Source organism: Streptopelia decaocto (genome assembly GCF_964273445.1).
Source record: "Streptopelia decaocto genome assembly, chromosome: 2".
Classification (NCBI taxonomy): Eukaryota; Metazoa; Chordata; class Aves; order Columbiformes; family Columbidae; genus Streptopelia; species Streptopelia decaocto.
Genome location: NC_138655.1, coordinates 127808858 through 127826999, shown reverse-complemented (window position 1 = coordinate 127826999; position 18142 = coordinate 127808858). Strand labels below are relative to the sequence as shown.

Here is an 18142-nt window from a genome sequence, read left to right as displayed (position 1 = left end):
TTGATATAGAGAAACTTGTTTTACAATGAGTGTTTTCAAACACTGGAAGAGGTCCTCTAAGTGATTGTAGAATCTCCATCCTTGGAGATATACAAACTGTGGCCAGGCATGGCCCTGAGCAATACATTCTCCTTCAATGTGCTCTGGAGGTCCCTTCCAAGCTCCACAGTTCTGATTCTATGGCATATATAGCAAGAATTGCATCAAGAAGATACTTGACATTCACCATTTTTCCTTTAAAAAAATCTAAATATTGGCTAAACACTCGTTCTATGTGTGCAGAGTACAGTTCTGATATACATGGGAAGTATACTGTTTGTTGTAAAATGCTGTCTTGAATGAAAACAATTTCCTATTACTGAAATCAGTGGGGTTGGAAAGATGAAAATCAAGTCAGAAGGAGATGGGATTACTGCCGTCATACCTGTAATAAGCTTTTATAATTGAATTAGTATCTTAGAGTTACAGAGTCTCACAAGACTAGGGATTCACTAGAAATGCTGTTCAAACTTCTTTATTTTACAGTTTTAAATATTTTGCAAGGAATATAGGCAAAGATAGAAAAAGTGTTGTGTTTGTTTGTTTTTTGGGTTTTTTTTTGTTTGTTTGTTTGTTTTTCTGAAGAGCAGGCTTTTCCAAAAGGTTTATATCACATGGATGAGTTTCAGGAAATTGTATCTCATGATCCCTGCCTAGAAAATTCAGACTGATTAAGGCACTCAATCATTACTTCTCAGAGCAAGTGCAAGTTTCACCAGTTCCAATCACATTTTTCTTGATCCAAATATTTGTTTGAACTGGTAGAAGCATATTGATTGTTGACCCTGGGATCACAGTGCACAACTTGTCCATTTAAGTCCTTCATTTCTCAAAGCGGCAATAACAAAATGAGAAGAGGCTCTGCACTGTCTTTCTGTAGAACAGCTATAAATTCTGAAGGGATAAGTCTGGCATCTAAACTTGAGATACAAATACATACATGAGAACACTTCTTAAATCAAACATGTATTTCAGTAAGAAATGTTGTTAATTTGAACAACGGAAGAACTGTTTTTATATTACATGTATTATAACCGCTACATATATATGGCTAAGATATAGACTTTTAAAATGCATTTTTTCCTGGAAATTGTGGATATAAGTACAAAAAAAAGTTATTCTTGATTTATTTGTCCTAATATTTACACTGTACATGTGACAACTGGCATAGGTAGTTTACCCCTTACATTGCATTTATCAATAGAAATAATAACTTAATACTGAATTATGACTAAACCACAACTAACTCTTTTGACTGAATGAACAGTTATGAACAGAGCATGGAAATACCTTGAGTTTCTTAAAAAACTCAGAATTGGGGATAATTTTTTTCATTATGAAACAGTTTTTTTGATTATGAAACAGATTTTTTTCCAAGCATTTACTGTAAAAACTACGTTAGCTGCCAAAGAACATTTTTATTTCAAACTTCCCATTATATTCCCATAAAGCAGCATAATAATGGTGTTAAATGAAAGCAAAACTACTTGTTAGTCTTACCAATATTGATATTCCCCAGCTAGTGACTGTAAACTCCAAGTTCTTTACAAGTCCCAGCCCACATGAGAACAGGGTCTTGTGACTCTTAGACAGCCCTTTATCAGGTCATACAGAGCAAAGAGCAGTGAAGAGAAGAAATGCAGAGCAGAGATAAGAACAAATAGCTCTCCCCACCTCCTTAGAATAGTTATTGCTTTTCTCATTAACATACCAGTTTCATTTTCTGCTACAAAAATTGATATGGTCTTAAAGGAGAGGGTGCTGCACATATGCTTCTTGTGTCTTCTAAAACGAGCTATTAGTACAATGCAGGGAATTTATTGCTTTCCAGAGAAAATGGAACTTATGGATAGGAGATTATTAATTGCGTATACAAATCAAAGGATTACTTAGTAACCTCTGATACACCTGAAGACATAAGATTGTTTTTTTCAGGAATAAGAAGCGCAAACAGAAACAATTACAGTGCATAATCTTAATTACTTAAGAGGACAGTTTCTGTGCTCCAGCTTAGTTTCATTTCTGTTAGGACTGACCATGAAAAAGCTGCTTAACCTGTCTAAAACCTAAGTCAATACTTCTAATAGTTAATTCTGTAATATTCTGTAATATAATTTAAATTCTAATATTATGTCTCTCCACATAACCTGTTTGTTGAGAATACACGTGAAAACAAGAAGCAGCGGTAGCAAAGAGCTAAAGGTGCTCTTGAAGATAATTTGTGGCAGCAACCAACATTTGGCAAAGTGGGAGAAGTCCCACATACCCATGATGGTCACTCATCACCATTTGTTGTTACTCAGCCCTGTTACTCTGGTAAATGATCTATGACTCGACTTTGGATGAAAATCCAATAGGCTCAGTGTGTTTATGAGGTAATGTACTTTCATGGACATCCACTGATGTACACAATGGGGACAACTATGTGTAAGCATTTATGCTTACTCTTGTCTTATGCCTCCATTGACTTGGGATGACCTGTAAAGGCTGGGAGATCTATGGTAGCAACTTACAAGGTGCAAGTACGCCTGTGTTTTGGAAGTAAGATAGAGGAGATGATTAAACTGGGGTATATGAGTATTACAGAGATAACATTGTAATAGCAAACATGAAGGGAAGGAGCTTATATAATGGTCAAATGAACTTTATGGAACTAAGAGCTGCACAACGCTGTGCACGCTGGGAACACAGCCCTGGTCAGGCGTTCTGGACCCCCCGAAGGTGTGAGCCTGGGGGACAGCGCGAAGGCCTGAGACGGCTCAAGCGGGGCGGGGAGGGCCTGACGGGAACCCCCGGCCGGCTCCGAATCCGGCTCCGAATCCGGCTCCGGCTCCGGGTTCCCTGCCGGCCCGCCCCCGCGTGGGCAGGGCCGGGGCTGGAAGTGACGCGAGCGGGCGGGGCTGTGAGGCGCTGATGGCGGAGGCCCCATGTTGATGTCCCCGGCGCCCTCCGCGCCTGTCCAGGTAAGGGGCCCTCCCGGGCCCGGCTTGGGGGAGCGGGCAGGTCTGACACCCTCTTTCCTGCCGGCCTCCGTCAGCCACTGGGGCGGGTGGGGCCGTTAGGCCACGGGCTTCGGTTCTGCGCCACTGGGAGGCCGGCCCTCCCCGCCCCCTTGAGCTGTCTTGGGCCGGTCGTTGTCGGGAGGGGAGGACGGGGCAGCCCGCGGCCGCCGTGGGGCCGTTGCGCGAGGCCAGCGCGCCCGTGCTGTGGGAGGCGGCGGGGCTGCCTTCCCTTCCCCCGCCGTGGTGAAGGCCCGGAGCAAAGGTGATCGGCGGCGGGCAGGTGAGGCGGAGCAGGGGAGTAGGGAAGGGGCGCAGCCCGGCCCCGCGGGGCGAGGGCAGGTAGGGGCCCGGCGGGTGTCAGGTTCGCCCGCCCCGCTGGGGCCGCAGCTGCCGGGCTCCGGGAGGAGCTGGCTGGGGCGGTGCGGCTCGTCAGGATTCTGGTTTTCCTGCCTGACGAGCTTTTCCTGCTGTCGTCCTTCTCGGTGCGTAAAAGCGAACGCGTCGTTCAGCCTCCCGGAAGGAATTACTTGTCATGTCGGTAATGAAGCGTAAGCGTAGCTCTTCCTCCTCCTCCTCCTCCCGTCTTTCCCAACCGGTAGCTGTGAGCTGGGGAAGCAAGCACGCAGCATCCCCTAAACTGTCCTTGAACTGTAAGTAGATCTCGGCTTCACCTAAGCTCTGGGGATTTTCCTGCTGGTGAACAGTAATCCCAGACGGTGCTGCTGGTTCGCACAAATTCAGATTTGTTAATAGTTCTGCTTTGGGCTTGGAAACCAGCCTCTCCTTAGTCGTTTCACTAAGGCCAGTACTCAGTTGTGGTAGCTGGCAGCCAGTGTGCAGAAATGAGTGTTTGCTGCTTTTTTTTTTTTTTTTTTAAAATATGTGCTTAGAATTAGCTATCCAATATTTAAAATAGACCTGTTTAAAAAAAAAAAAAGTTTAATTCAATTGGTTTTGTTATTAATGCTTTATCTTTTTTTTCTACTTATTCTGGGTAATAACAACTGAAATGGTTTGTTTCATATTAATATTAATTGGTTTCAGGTAGTAGTGAATTACTGAAAAGGAATTAATTTGTTGCACTCAAAAAATATAAGGGTATCCTGTTTCTTTTAGAATTGTAGAAACTGCTGCTTCATACCATGTATAGTTTAGAGTGAATTTGAGAGATGTCTTAAATGTAATCCTCTGTTTTGAGAGGTGTAGGAGTTTTCATGCTGTAAAATTTTCTATGCTCTTCTGGACTCTGAAACCAGATAACAGATAGGATTTATGTGTACCCTGTTGTCTCTGAAAAGCTGTCTTTTGATCTTTACTCAGTTTCTTGCTTGTGTAAGTTCTTGTTTTTGTCCTTTATATCTGTTAATCTTCACAAGCTTGGCATTTTATCTTATTACTTGTGTTGTTGAGGGTACAAAACTGCTTTTTATTTAACATCTGATACATCAAAATAATGCCATGGCTGCCTGTATGTAGTGCATGTGTTACATTAACTTGGGAAGTAATAAGCTTAAGACATTGAGGGCTTAAACCTAAAAAAATCCCTGTTTATCTTCTCCTTGCTTTGAATGATTAATATCTCTTTACTTCATAGTGCAATTGATTTCAGAAGACTTGAGCTCTTTGGTACTTATTTTTTAACTGCTGAAAAGACATTTTAAAAGTCTATAGGAAATACACAGACAGCTTCTTGAGACTTGCAGTGCCTCATCCCTTTTGGGATTTGTGTCCACATGTATCTTCAATGAAAGTAATATGTCACACACTTATCAGTTACCTCATTCAAGATATGAATTTACTTGGTTAGTATAAGTTACTTTTAATAGCAATTGCAAGAATAGCATGGCTCATTTTTCTGGAAACGTTAGATATATAAGGCCCAAATCCTCCTAATATCAAATGTTTTGACAAACTTGTGATTGTACACTGAAATCAAACACTTGAAACTTCTCAGTTGCCGTTCTTTTATTTCTGGCAGGTATGATGGACTGTGGGGAAGGGACGTTCTTGTGAAATATCTTGCAATGCTAGAATTTTTAGCACTGTCTATCCTGAATGAGGTGGTAAATGGAAAGCATGATTAAAAGCTTTTGCAGTTCAACTGATTAGTGTTAATCTGTGAAACTGCCTGCATATCTAAATGTTCCTGCTATCAATGAAGTCCATTATTTATGGTAATGAAGCTAAACATGCAAGGCTGGGAGCATATGTGTTACAGTGAGAACAGTAAAAGATGCCCACAAACTGCTAAACAGAGGCAAAAAACTTCTTTTGAAGAAGAAGAAAAACAAAATCCCCAAAACCCCCAAACAACAAAACCAACAAAAACCCACCAACCCCAAAAATACAACCCCCGAACAAAACCCTTTTGTTTATATAAAATTTCCTGTTTTTAAAGAATGTCTTAAAATTAAACTTTGTTACTTCTACTGAGAGGGGAATTAAAAATTAACGTATAAAAATGCTGTGAAAAGCACTGAGCGTTATAGATTCTGAGAAAAGTTTAGGGAAGCTACAAAGCTTTGTTTCTCCCTCCCTGCCACATCCAGAACTGTTAAGAGTATTTCATTAAGTTAGAACCCTGGTTTGTTTTCACACCACAGCTTTTATTTCCCACTTTCTGCCACTGTATCTGAGCTATAATACTGGGGGCATTCAGCTAAGCGGTGCTTTCTCTCCATCTTTGTCATCGCTGAGATGACTGCTCCTTTATTCTGAGAGGTGATTGTTTTGGAGTGATGCTGAGGCAGTGGACTTGGTCTGTAGCTATCTGTTTGTTTGCAGAACAGAGGAACTAATTGTTAGGTTTCTCTGTTTTGTATATTTCAAATAGATGAAATTTTTAACCTTAACTAGTTTTCCACTATATTGAAGTAACAACTTGTACAATTTTGTTACAGATCAGTCATGTCATCCTTTCAAGAAATTCCGTCTTCAACTAACACTTTGCAGACTTCCAATTTTGCTCACGTGATTTTTCAAAATGTGGCAAAAAGTTATCTTCCGAACACACACCTTGAATGTCACTACACTCTGACCCAGTTTATCCATCCTCATCAGAAAGACTGGGTCGGTATTTTCAAGGTAAGTAAAGCTTGTTTATTTGCAATTTCTCAAATGTTTACTGTCTTCTGTCTTACGAGTTAAAAAAATATAAATTCCAACAACAGTAAAAGCTGTCTCGTAAGCTTAAGTGAAACATCACTTAGGTGATCTCTATTGGTTCCTGCTATTGGAGTGTGAGTTTTGTAAGAGAGATCGAACTGGAAATCAAAACTAGAGCAATGAGTACACTTTAAGTCTGCTGGAGTAAAGGGAAAGTGTGATGTGGTGGTGTCACGTAGAATGAAACGAAGGTGATTTGAGAAGAGATGCGTAGGCACGTTGTGAACAAGACTGTATGAAGACAGCCAAAGTAAGTGTGGAATGTGTGTGGAGAGAAAAGCTGGATATATCAGGGACTGATGTCCCTGACTCATTTTTTGTTGCTAGAACAGGCTGAACAGTATGGATCCCTACAATTATTCAAAACAGACCCTTGAAAAAAGGAGCAGGGGTGAGGCTACGTCTAAGTTGTCTCATGTTAGTGATTTGCTTTATTTTTAGAAGTTATAAAGTTTCATTTTTGGGATTAGAAATTGATTAATTCTTACATCTGCTTCTGTTGAAGACCTTGATCTGCTTGGTTTTTTTTTTTTATAGCTCCTGGGAGATGATGCTTGAGTTCCTTTCTTGAATGGTTAAGATAACTTTTGATTGAGGCTTTAAAGAAGTGATGCTTTGGCATTGGTGAAGGGAAAAAGGTAACAGGCTGTCTTGGTACTGGAGTACCTTTCCCTTAGAATTGTCCGCTGTTTAAGGAGATAAATGCTTGACTTCACCGTAATCTGCAGATCACCAATTGATTGTTTGTTCAAGCTAAGTTACTCTTCTGCAAAATAGAAGTACCATGCTCTGTAACAATGCAGGAGCATTTTTAATGCTACATGTAATGACTCTACAGTCACTAAATTGTGCGAGGGAGGCATTAACTTATAAACAGGCACATTTCTCTAATGGGAAGTTATTAAAGATATGTGTATATCTATCTTGATTATCTGCAAAGTTTTGACAAATAGTGTAACTGAGCACACTTGAAGTTTTAATTAACGGCATTAAGGAAATTAAAGAAAATCTTTATCAGAACTTTAAAGAGGGTGCTGTTCATATTACACATAAGCATTTTGAAGTTTTGAAATTATTTAAATGTAACTTGAGAATTGAATGTTGTGGCTTTGTCTGTTGGTCTTTGTGAGGAGGCAATCAGACAGGACCCTAAAAAATACTAATTAGGAAAACTTAAAAAAAGTCTGAAACAGTTTTTTTTTGGTGACTACACAAAATGCTCTGTACATTGTATGGGTGTCTTTGATTTCATCTTGACTCTGATGATAGGTTTCATCAACTATTGATGTATGAGTTTTTATTCTACCTTAGCAGTGGCAGGTAGTACAGTTTTGGCAGTAATTTGAGGAACATGTTGAGCTGGCACAAAGTAGTAGTACTACTAAAAGAAACATCTTTTATGGAGGGTGGCTTATTTCTTGTGCTGCTTCTCCTTTACGTGAAACAAGTTCTTGTGTGATGAATCAAATCAGGGAATTGATTGAGGTTATGACCAACATTTTGGGACTGGATATTTTTTAATGGAATTCCCCAACTGAATTTCCAGTTCCCCTAATTGTCATCAATGCAAGGGAAGGAAGCAATGAGAGATGAAAATTTTATTTCTGTGACTATGTCAGCTTATTCAGAATGTGTGATGAATATGCTGTCATAGCGTAGTTATAGTACAGTGAGTTAAATGGAGCCAGCTGTCCCAACTGTATCTCTGTCTACAAATGTGTATGAGTAATGTTTACCGTAAAATAAATTGTGAAAATGTAGTAATTTTGGAATAGATAATAGACAGAAGTTGTACTATACTGTGATCTGAGTGTAAAAATGAGTGACTTCTAGAGAACTTATTGTTCTTGGACAATCAACTAACCACCTGGAGGTAGTTTGAAAACTGATGAAACAGGCAGAGGTTTTATCATTTACCTTTCTAAAACACATAAGAAAGATATGAAGAATGTAATGCATGTTGAGTAAAGTGGTTTTCAGTATTTAAGGAAAAAAACCTCAAATCTTGGCTAATTATGAGAACAGTAATTAATGACCTTCTGTATTGGCCTAGCATGCAAGGAAATCGAGGCTTCTGTGAGGGAACTCAAAGCATCAATTCAGTGACTGCTCACGCAGGGGGAATAGGAGTCCACCTTGTCTTTCTGAGGTGAATAAATTCCTTAGAAAACAAACCTGTGTAAGCTGGTGTCATTTAACCTTTGCCTGAAATTGCACAGAAAGTTACTATTGTTGTAATAGTGAATACTGGAGAGAGGGAAGAGTCACCTAGTTTAAAAACAAAAAAACCTCCAACCGAAAAAAACAAGTGGTAATTTCAGATTAGTATAGAAAATAAGCATGTTTTTTTTTTCTTCAGTGTGAACATTGTGCTGGTTTTGATTCTAATGTTGACTTTTGTAACATTTTAGGAGGCAGTGGCTTTAGCTGTTTTCTGTCCTGTGTTTGCTGAACTGCTTAGCTAAGAATTTTTTAATTGAACTGAACAAAATCTGTAGGTGCCTTTTTAAGTGAATGGTTTTCATTTAGGTCACAAATCCAAAAACATTTCTTCAGCAGCTGTGTTGTCTTGAGTAGATATTGGTTATTTCTATCCTGTTCTGCTAGTCTGGCAGTTTGTGCAGCTGCACAGGGAAATGGATCGGGGAAGTGATCTGCCAGGAAAATACAGTCCCTCCTGCCCCAGATTTTACCAGCTTGTTTCACAACTGGTTGGTTTGTCAGCTTGATTACTGTGTGATGCAATGGGCAACTCTACTGGCATCACTGTGATGGAAACAAGTGGACTAAGGAGGAGTGTGGGAGAAGGGCTACGCCTGCTTTATTGGCCTGGCTGTTTAATGTGGAATGACAGTTGAAGATTCTTTTTCAAAGCCTTTTAGAGTTCTGTTCTGAAGAACAGCTTTTAAAGGTTTGGTTTGTCAGTTTGTTTCATTTTTAAATTGAAATGGAGCTAATAGTTTCAGAACCAAAACCTGATTTCATATACTCTTAATTTCTAGCTTGTCAGTTTTAAAATATTTACATTTAAAATATTTCCATAGTATACACTACATGTCTAATAGACTCTTTTTATTCCATGTACATTTTCATTTGTGGTTGTTGTAGTTACCTCTAATGTCGTAGAGCTTTCAGGAAACAGTGTTAGAAATGGAATCCTCCTACCGAGCTATAAATTGCTTCTAAGAGTTTCTTTCCACTTGTCGTTATTATGGTTATTTATTCATTTATTTATTTATTACAGAACTTAATTTTGCCCTTCATTATATCGGTCTTTTCCACTTCATATTAATTCTTTTTCACTTGCTAGACTTAATGCTTGAGCATTTTTCCCCCCTCACTAGGAATGTTTCCAGTTTTCTGCATCTACTGAGTATTTCACTTTCGTTGCTTGAGTATTGGCTTTGATTTTGTACTATGGAAAGATAATGGCTTCAATAAAATGTACCACAGCAGGTTCCTTCATGTTGATGGTTGTTTATTTACAGATATCTTCTCTAAAGGATATTTTACAAAGCAACTTAAAATAAGGAACCAAGGCAAGATAAAGTACTACCTCCCTGCTTTCCATCAGAGGCATCAAAAAGGTCTTGTTGGGAGGTAGAAAAGGTTTAGGACTTCCAACCTGAGCTAAGGATTTGTGGCATACAGCATTATGACAAAGAACTAAACAAATCAGCAAACAAGTATCAGTTCTTCTAAAATTTAACAGATTCTACCAACATCTCTGCATATGCTGTAGGTGAAGTGTGTTTTGTTGTTCCCAGCATGATTAAAGTTGCTTAATGCTGAACTTTCGTAATGCTGAGGGCAGGGCACTTCATGTTGGTTGTAGTAGATATAAACCTGTTCCCAAGAAAATAATTCTCTATTGTTTATAAAAATGCAAACTGAATAAACTGAAAAGGTAAACTTTCATAAACTGAAGGGGTAATATTGCATGTAGGAGAATTATTTCAGATATACCAATTTTCTTACAAACTAGGTGTATCTGAAGGCATACACTACTTTTGGGATTGGACCTTTGGCAAAAACTTGGAAGGGCTGGGAAGTACAATAATGAAGATGATGTTAACCCTTCAGAGCAGAAGTTCTGAATATGCAGCATTTTTATTACTTTTGTATATATTCAACTGTCTTCCCTGTCCACTACAGGAGGCTTAAACAGGTTTTTACTCAGTCTTGAAGACTGCTGTCTCTCATTGCAGCTATTCCTTTGTGCTTTCGTGACATCCTGAAGGGTGACCTGTAATGAAGTGCCAAAAGATCTTGATCAGTTATGTCCTTGCTTGTTACCAGGAGAAGACTGTTCTTCTAGTAGTTGGCATGGGCATCCTCAGCCTGAGTCCCTCCTCATGCAGTTTTTTTCTGTGCAGAGGAACCTGATGGTTCCTATTGAGGAGTCAAAGGGGAGAAGGCTTATCATTCTTGATAGATTTAATAGGAAATCTGTACTCCCAGAATGTTCCAAGACCAGTGTTCCCTTTTTTATTCTTTTCTATTTCTCTCAAATTTATTGAAATATGAAGAGGCACTTATGGTAATCCAAATCTAAACCTTTGAAATGAGGAAATATAATTAATATGTGGAATACATCTGGTTACAGAAATGGTCCGTCTGGTAGGTGGCCCTAATCTCCGGATGGGGAAGTCTATATCTTCTGACTTTATTTCACAATAAAGTGAAATAATCATGTGGCCACATATCTTTTTTGCATTATTAATGCACAATGTCCAGACTTGTGGAAGTGTTTGAAAAACCTGCTTAGTTTTAAGAAGAACTGCTCACCCCTCTGTCTATGGCATATGCTTGGAAGTAGGACTGACAGATGTTCAGTATACAAGGGAGGCAGGTTTAATATATGTCTCAAAGGCACGGGAAGGAATGTTATGGGCATAATAAAGATATTACTTCAAGAGAGTAGCCTTAAAGGTGTGGGTGTTTGGGGGTTATATCATAATACTTCTTGGGTTTCTGAAAACTTAATTTTGCTGAGGCCAGCATGCTGGAAATATCTGCAGTATCAGCAGGTAATCTTACATATGTTAAACTAGTCGCTTTGGTCTTGCTGTGTCATTAATTAGCTGTTCCATCACAAGTTTTCTGTTTTCTTTCTCAATGTCCACATTTTTAATATACACAACTTAGAAATGGTGATCGGACACCCTGGTAGCTTAATATATGGGAAAAGCTGCATAACCAGCATTGGGAAGATCTCGGTAACTTATTTGAACAGGAGAAGTGCCTGCTTGCTGTGAAAGGGTACTCAATATTTGGGATGTCACATCTTATCTGCTGTTGGTGCATCAGTGCAGTACCTCTATGTACATGCAACTTCATTTCTGTCTTTTCAATGTTCTGATTTATAGCAAAACTTGGAGTTAACTTGTCTGCAGTCAAAAACCTCTAGAACAGAGTTTAACAGTGGATTTAATGAACACCTAAGAAAGCTTGATGGTTATGTTGTATCAGGACAATATAGATGTGTTTTTGTTTAGTACTCTGAATTATTTAGTCTCCTTTGGACTGCAAATAACAGTACAACTTGTCTGAATCATTTCAGTGTTCTAATTTTGTGATAGTTTCTCTTTTTATCTTTTATCTTTTTTTTTTTTTTAATACCAATTACTTCCATATATACGGATCATGTTAGGAAGCACAACAGCTGGATGTGTTATTGACCACATGCATATTGAAATACAGTTTTTCTGGCATGGAATCATCCCTGTGCAGCAGGACATGATAGATACAGGAATGTGTAGTGTACAGTATTTCCTGTTGTTAAAATAATCAGGAATAGAATTACTGGAATTCAGAATGTTTTGAGAATTGCAATATTCACAAATTAGAGTGGTTCTGTCTGTTTCTGATTTACCCTCTTTGGAAAGACAGGTCTTGAATACCTTGTGGTGTTTTGTGTATGTTGTATTCTTTGTGGTGTTTTGTTTTTTTTTTTTTTAAGAGAAGGAAGTCCGTGAAAATGTTGTTCACTGTTTCTGTACTAAATAGAATTTGGGTTTACCCGATGTTACCTTTGACAAGAAACTTCAGTGTTTAATTCCAAGTGTCATTGATTTTTCTAAAAATATTTACTATGGTGAGTTTGTGTGGTCAGAGGCAGAACTGGCATAACAAAGTGGTCAGTAGCTGGTAGCAATTTTGAAGTAAAAGATTGTGCTAATTCGTAGTTTTCATGAAATGTGATAGTAAATGAATATTGCACTTAAACCCCACCCACCCTTTTTTAATACGTTTTCATGCTTATGTCTTAAAGGAAACAGTATCTTTGTTACTCTTTGATCTGTCAGAATGTTTCTTGGACAGTCATTTACATATGTACTGGGTTTTCTTTTAGAGAGTTCATATGTTCATATTGTTTCTATATTTATTTTGATTTATGCCTAATAAGAGAGAAAGTTGATCCTATGGTCTAGGCACTCTGTCAGTGTCATTTTGACATATTCCTCTGAACTATGGGCTAGAAATACAACCCATGAGAGATGATAATAGATTAGGATTCTGATAGTACCTTGATACTGCAGCAAGTCCCATATGTTCTCAATAGTCCAAGTTTGCCTGTATGTGTTTGTAACATTCAGCAGAGATAGACTTCTTCAGGTCTGGGCATGAGAGAGCGTAACAGGATTACAACCTTTCATAAAGAGTCTAGAGTACCTTGCAGCTGTCACCTATCCCAAAGAGTTTCAGCTTTAGGGCTCCTGCTGTGTAACAAATTTTATCTTGGTGTGAGCAGTGAGGTCATGTCTGAAGTGAAGTCTTAAATGGCTTAGACTTAGGTAAGTCAAAGTTGCATATGGTGTAAGGTGATCACAGACATACTAAAATTTGAAGTGTCTGTGCCTCGATGTTACTAAAGTGGACTTACTACTTTAATAAATATTCTTCCTCATGTCTGTGTTCTGAAGTTTTTTGTACAGTTTTACTCTTTCAGAATTGGTATATAGATATCATTATTTGATGACAAACATGTTTAGAAGTATATCACATCAGTGACATGTCAGTGTTAACAGTAAACTATCAGTAATCTTGCCCTATAACAATGTTTCTGCCCCTGAATATTTTATTTTTTCCATCTGTTAATTGGCTTTGAAGAACTTGTTACCTGTAGCTGCATTTTGTAGACTATTACAGGCTACAGTAGTGCTAGCAGGGTTGTGGCACTGACGAAGCCTGCTGTGGAAAGCCACGTCCTAGGAAACTGGGCCCAAGTGCATCTTCCATAACACTTGTGTTTTCTCTGGTTTGGGTCAAAATAACTGTTTCTTACTTTGTTAAATGTGTCAAGGCTGCCAACTTAACTGTTGTCAGTAATAATTATACTGTATAATGTATGGCCAAAACCTTATCTACTGCCTGTAATTTTGCTTCATTCAGAGGTGGGTTACAGTTTTCTTGCAGTACTTGAGGTACTTGGCCAAAGTACTTTCTGAACTATGTAGTTACCTTCTGAATTTAAAAAAAAAAAGGCATAAAATTAACTCTTGAAGCATTTTGTGGGTTTATTTGTTATGTCATTGTGGCTGGGTATGTGGGATTTCCTTTTTTTTTTTTTTTTGGGTCATATTAGGTTCTTGCAATAAAGGTGCATTAGTTAGGCTGAAGTTGTTTCACCTGAACAAGTTTTTCCTGGGTCTGCTGGTGTTAGTACATATGTTGTATAGGTAGGTAAGGCACTCTTCATGCAGCAGAGTCATAGAGTCATTTTGGTTGGAAGAGACCCTCAAGATCATAGAGTCCAACCATTAACCTAACTCAGGCACTAAGTCATGTCCCTGAGAACCTCATCTACAGGTCTTTAAAACACCCTCCTGGGATGGTGACTCAACCTCTTCCCTGGGCAGCCTGTTCCAATGCCTGACAACCCTTTGGTGAAGAAATTTTTCCTAATATCCAACCTAAACCTCCCTTGGCACAACTTGAGGCCATTTCCTCTTGTCCTATCATTTGCTACTTGGGAAAAGAGACTGACATCCTCCATGGTACAACCTCCTTTCAGGTAGTTGTAGACAGTGATAAGTTCTCCCCTGGGCCTCCTTTTCTCCAGGCTGAACAGCCCCAGTTCCATCAGCTGCTCCTCATCAGACTTGTGCTCCAGGCCCTCACCGGCTTTATCGCCCTCCTCTCAACTCTCTCCAGCACCTCAATGTCTTTCTTGTAGTGAGGGGCCCAAAACTGAATGTAGGATTCAAGATGGGGCCTCACCAGTGCTGAGTACAGTGGCACAATCACTTCCCTGGTCTTGCTGGCCACACTGTTCTTGATGCACACCAGCATGCTTTTGGCCTTCTTGGCCACATGGGCACACTGCTGGCTCATATTCAGGTGGCTGTTGACCAACACCCCCAGATCCCTCTCTGCCAGGCAGCTTTCCAGCCACTCTTCCCCAAACCTGTAGTGCTGCCTGGGATTGCTGTGACTCAAGTGCAGGACCCGGTACTTGGCCTTATTGAACCTCATACAATTGGCTTCAGCCCATCAATCCAGCTGGTCCAGATCCTTCTGAATAGCCTTCCTACCCTCAAGCACATCAACATTCCCACTGAGCCTGGTGTCATCTGCAAACTTATTGAGGGTGCACTCAATCCCTTTGTCCAGATCATTGATAAAGAGATTAAGCAGAACTGGCCCCAATACCAAGCCCTGGGGAACACCACTAGTGACCAACTGGCAACTGGATTTAACTCCATTCATCACAACTGTTTGGGCCCAACCATCCAGCCAGTTCCTTATCTAGCGAAGAGTACACCCATCCAGGCCATGAACTGCCAGCTTCTCCAGGAGAATGCTGCGGGAAAGAGTGTCAAAGGCTTTACTGAAGTCTAAGTACAAACCATCCACAGCCTTTCCCTCATCCACGAAGCCGGTCACCTTGTCGTAGGAGGAGATCAGGTTGGCCAAGCAGGACCTGTTTTTCGTAAACCCATGCTGACTGGGCCTAATCACTTGGTTGTTCTGTATCTACTATGTGATGGCACTCAGGATGATCCTGTTGATCAGGATGACCTTCCCTGGCACTGAGGTCAGACCAACAGGCCTGTAGTTCCCCAGACCCTCCTTCCAGCCCTTCTTGTAGATGGGTGTCACATTTGCCAACTTCCAGTCACTGGGACCTCCCTGGTTAGCCAGAACTGCTCAGAAATGATAGAAAGTGGCATGGTGAGCATCTCTACCAGCTCCCTCAGTACCCTTGATGGATCCTCAATGGCCCCATAGATTTGCGCATGTCTAAATGGTGTAGTGGGTCACTAACCATTTCCCCTTGGGGCCTTTTTTTGCTGTCTGTGTTCCAGCTGAGCGGCCTGTGTACCTGGAGCATGACTGGTCTTACTACTAAAGACTGAGGCAAGGAAGGCATTTAGTACCTCAGCCTTTCCCTCATCTGTCACTATGGCTCCCTCTGCATCCACCAGAGGATGAAGATTCGTACCACCTTTCTGAGGCCAGGGAAAAAAATGTCAAGTGACCTTCCATTACTGTAGTGTTTCTTTAAAACACTGTCTCTCAAGATTGAGCTAACTGCCTTTACCAAGGCATTATAAAAAGAAAGAAATTGAACAAAATAGAAAAACAGAAAAGTGTTTATTTTCCATGTTCATCTGAAACTCAATAAATGAAAAATGAAATTTGAAATATTTTTTACACTACAAACACTGTGCAGTTGTAAGGCAGAGCTTTCATCTTAGGAAAGCCTACATTCTTGCAAGATGAATCCCATGAAACTTAAAGGAGGTACAGTAAAATAAAATGGTTATTATTTTTCCTCAGTAATGTATTGGGTAAGTCATTGACTGGTATACAGACAGGCACACAAATTGTGCTCTCCCACTTGCCCCTCCATTTATTTTTCTAGGCAGCTAATTCTAACTGTTTTGTGGAAATGGACCATTGGTGAAATGCAAATGTGGGGAAGCTAATCGTGCTCTGGTATTTCAGTAAGAAAGGGGGTTGTATGTGTGGGGTAACACAGAAGAAGAAAAAACTTTCACAATGACTACATATCTACTTATTAGTAGAAGGAAAGTCTGTCTGGTATGAGTATTGCAAACAGTTGACTTGTCCGTTCTTGTCCAGCCGAATGGCGAAGTACTTGGTGTTGGACGTCTTCACCTTTACCAGACTGCAGCATTTCTACTGCAACTTCAGAGTTTATTTATATAACTGAAAAGTATTTTATGATGTCCTAAGTTGAAATAAGCCTTTTTGCTCGAAAGTGGGAAATAGAATATAGTGAATGGATTACTCTGTGATGGCCTATTAAAGCTTTCAATTTTATGGAGAGTGAATTAAATAAAGTATGGATTGTGTGAGCAATGCATTGTTTGTACATAATAACTTGATCTGGATATGACGTGTAGGAGATGCAATGTTCAGTCATATGTTTTTGGTTTAAAAATGGCTTGAGAAGCTAAAAGTAGGATTCGGTTTCTGAATTATTAATCTCTTAACCTGTGGAAAGCAAGAGTGTTGGAATTTATGCACAGCTTTCTAATTTCAAAATGGATTTCTGACTGGAGTTTGTGAGTATTAAATGTAGAGAAATGGAGAAGATAGAAAAATGTGTTAAATAGGAGGTTAGCAGAGACGTTATTTCTATTAATAATTCTGGTTATAACATGGATTATTTTTTTTTTTCCTACGGGTTTAGGGCAGTTGCATCATGTAAGTCTAATTTATTCTGTTGTCTAAGAGATAAAGACATTCATATTTTTTCAGTTTTAACTATACGCAAAATTTTTTTAGAGTTTTCAGTTAATTCCTTAAAAAGTAATGGTGTCAGCACAACCAGTCAATGCATCTGATGATGAACTTGCATCCAGAGTTCACAATTAGTCTTCTGTGTAGTTTGACAGGTCATTCTTCTTTTTCGTTCTCTGAACTTCAGAAAGTTTTGTGCTGGAGTTTTTGTGTAATTTGAAATGTTTGCGTGCTTGAATATGGATATTGTAATGTCTGCCATTACCAATGCCAAGTGTTTTAATTAGACTAGTAAAATGTCCCTCTTGTACTCCTCCTGGTGCACAGAAAGTTTGACAGTGTGTCCCATTGAAATTTCTCATTTGTTTAAGATTTCTGATGGTAGAAAGTAGTAGTGCACATTTGTTTCAGCTGTAGCACTTTGGTTGGAACTTGGTTTTGTGTTAGTAGTTGACAAGAGGTGGGTTTTTTGTGTGTGTGTGTGTGTGTGTGTGTGTGTGTGTGTGTGTGTTTTGTGTTTCATTTGGGTTACTTTCACTTCCAAAGTGTTATTCTAATTTTTTTAGTATTACTTTTTTTTTTTTTTAATAAAATGCTCTTCCAGTTAACAGTATAAATTAAAAAGAAAAAAGCATATTATGAAAGTATTTGTATCTGGCTTGTTTATATGCCACATTTTAGTTAGCACTCTAATGAAAGTGAGTTGTTTTTCTTTTAAATCTCTGTTTCACATTTTAGTGCATCAGAATGCTGTAACTTCACATGAGGCCTGAACAGGAATTAAGCGTGGATTTCCACATCTTTCCTTTTATTTCCAGTTTTTTAATAGCTTTTAAGCTCTAATTATTAATGTAAATAAATATGCTTGCAGCTTGAGTAGTTAGATCATACATTTTTAGAACTTGATCAGCAAATGAAGGAAACAAAAAATGAAACTATGTAATTGAAGACTTGACTTGAAATATTTTTATAATGCAATTTCCTCTCAATGACTCTTCTTTTTCATTGTTACTGAAGTTCAAAGACAGAAATGAAATTTTTGATTGTTTCTTACAAGCATCTGTGTGTTTCCTGTAATGTTTTCAGGAACGCAGATGGTCGCTGTTGGTCATATCAGCTGTTTCAGCAGCTGAAATGGTCGAACTCTTGTTGTTGCAGACCTGAAGATTTTTCTCTGATAAGACTTTGCAATTTGCCCTTGTTTTCTCATGTGTTCTGCC

The 18142-nt window shown here is 39.1% G+C and overlaps 1 protein-coding gene across 4 annotated transcripts in view; it reads left to right on the top strand.

Moving 5' to 3' along the window:
• Positions 1-2914: 2914 nt before the first annotated feature.
• The window catches only part of TAX1BP1 (Tax1 binding protein 1), a 63260-nt gene continuing 48032 nt past the window's right edge, over positions 2915-18142 (top strand). For 3 of the 4 annotated variants that reach the window (XM_082046735.1, XM_082046736.1, XM_082046733.1), the window contains exons 1-2: positions 2915-3002; positions 5942-6125. In XM_082046735.1, coding sequence (XP_081902861.1) covers positions 5949-6125 — 177 coding nt within the window. In that variant the 5' untranslated portion in view covers positions 2915-3002; positions 5942-5948. Of the gene's footprint in view, positions 3003-3300; positions 3322-5941; positions 6126-18142 lie in introns of those variants that run through there. The other variant, XM_082046734.1, reaches the window with a different exon arrangement.